Consider the following 1570-nt stretch of genomic DNA (forward strand, 5'->3'; position numbering starts at 1 on the left):
TAATAGGCATACCCGGCAAGTCTATCCAACATTTGATCAAGAAAGGGCAATGGAAAATGGTCTTTGCGGGTCACTTTGTTCAGTTTTCAATAATCCATACATACCCTCCATCCAGTGATAGTCCTAGTGGGGGTCAACTCATTTTTCTCATTTGTGACCACAGTCATACCCCCTTCTTTGGCACACATTGTATCGGCGAAGTCCATGAACTATCCGAAATGGGGTACACAACCCCTGCATCTAGCCACTTGATAATTGCTTTCTTAACGACCTCTTGCATGGCCTCATTCAACCTCCTTTGATGTTCCATGGAGGGTTTGGCTTTATCCTCTAGTATAATATTGTGCATGAAAAAGGTGGGGCTTATACCCCGAATAACAACCAAAGTCCATCCAATTGCCTTCTACCTTCTTTGGAGCACCGCAAGGTTGGCATCTACATGCACGTTACTTAAGCACGAAGAAAGAAAAACAGGTAAAGTTTAACAAGGACCCAAGAATTCACACATGAGGTGTGAAGGCAAAGGCTTCAACTCCAATATGAGAGGCTCCTCGATTGAGGGCTTTGTTGGTGGAGTCTTTCGGTTCTCAAGATCCAAGGAAAGTTTCCAGGGCTCATATGTGTATGAACCCATTCCTTGTAAAGCATTGACATATTCCACCAAGGTTTCATCCTCAGTCACATCAGGGTTCAACAACACAACTTCCAAAGGGTCCTCCACATTAATTACAGCACTGGTGTCTTCAACAATCACCTCGGTCACAAGATCCACAAATGAACATACTTTGTTGCTATTGGGCTGCCTCATTGACTTGCAGACATGGAACGTAACTTTTTCATCACCCACCCGGAAGGTGAGCTCCCCTTCTTCCACGTCAACTAAAGCCTTTCCTGTAGCTAGGAAAGGTCTTCCCAATATGATCGGCACCCCATAGTCAACCTCGCAGTCAAGTATCACAAAATTTGCGGGAAGTATGAACTTGTCGACCTTAACTAGAACATCATCTATTATCCCCAATAGCATCTTCATTGTCCTATCCGCCATTTGCAACCTCATGGATGTGGGCCTTGGTTTCCTAATCCCCAATGTTTTGAATACAGAATATGGCATCAAGTCAATGTTTGCCCCCAAGTCGCACAAAGCTTTGGTGAAATCGGCACTACCAATAGTGCACGGGATTGTAAAAGCATCGGGGTCCTCTAGCTTTGGGGCCATGGAATGTATAATGGCACTCACTTTGTGCGTCATTTTGATTGTTTCACAATTCATAGATCTCTTCTTTGTTACCAAGTCTTTCATAAACTTGGCATATCCCAGCATTTGTTCTAGAGCTTCCACCAAAGGCATATTTATGGACAAACTTTTCATCATATCAATAAATTTCTTGAACTAGTTCTCATTATTTTGTTTTTAAAGCTTTTGAGGGTATGGTAGAGGAGGCCTTTGAAAAGGAACCTTTGTTTTGGGCACTACCATTTCTGGTATGTCTATCACGTGTTCCCTAGACAGGTTCACATCATTTTGTGTATCCTTCACGTTTTCACCAATGTCAATTCTCACTTCTTCATT

General features: G+C 42.8%; 1 protein-coding gene across 1 annotated transcript; it reads right to left on the reverse strand.

Annotated features, from left to right (window-relative positions):
- Nucleotides 1-481: 481 nt before the first annotated feature.
- LOC138874892 (uncharacterized) lies at nt 482-1348 on the reverse strand. Its single transcript, XM_070153683.1, has one exon. It carries the CDS (start codon nt 1346-1348, stop codon nt 482-484), a length of 867 nt encoding a protein of 288 aa, XP_070009784.1.
- Between the last annotated feature and the right edge of the window lie 222 nt (nt 1349-1570).

The sequence above is a fragment of the Nicotiana sylvestris genome, chromosome 8 (genome assembly GCF_000393655.2).
Source record: "Nicotiana sylvestris chromosome 8, ASM39365v2, whole genome shotgun sequence".
In the NCBI taxonomy this organism is placed as follows: Eukaryota; Viridiplantae; Streptophyta; class Magnoliopsida; order Solanales; family Solanaceae; genus Nicotiana; species Nicotiana sylvestris.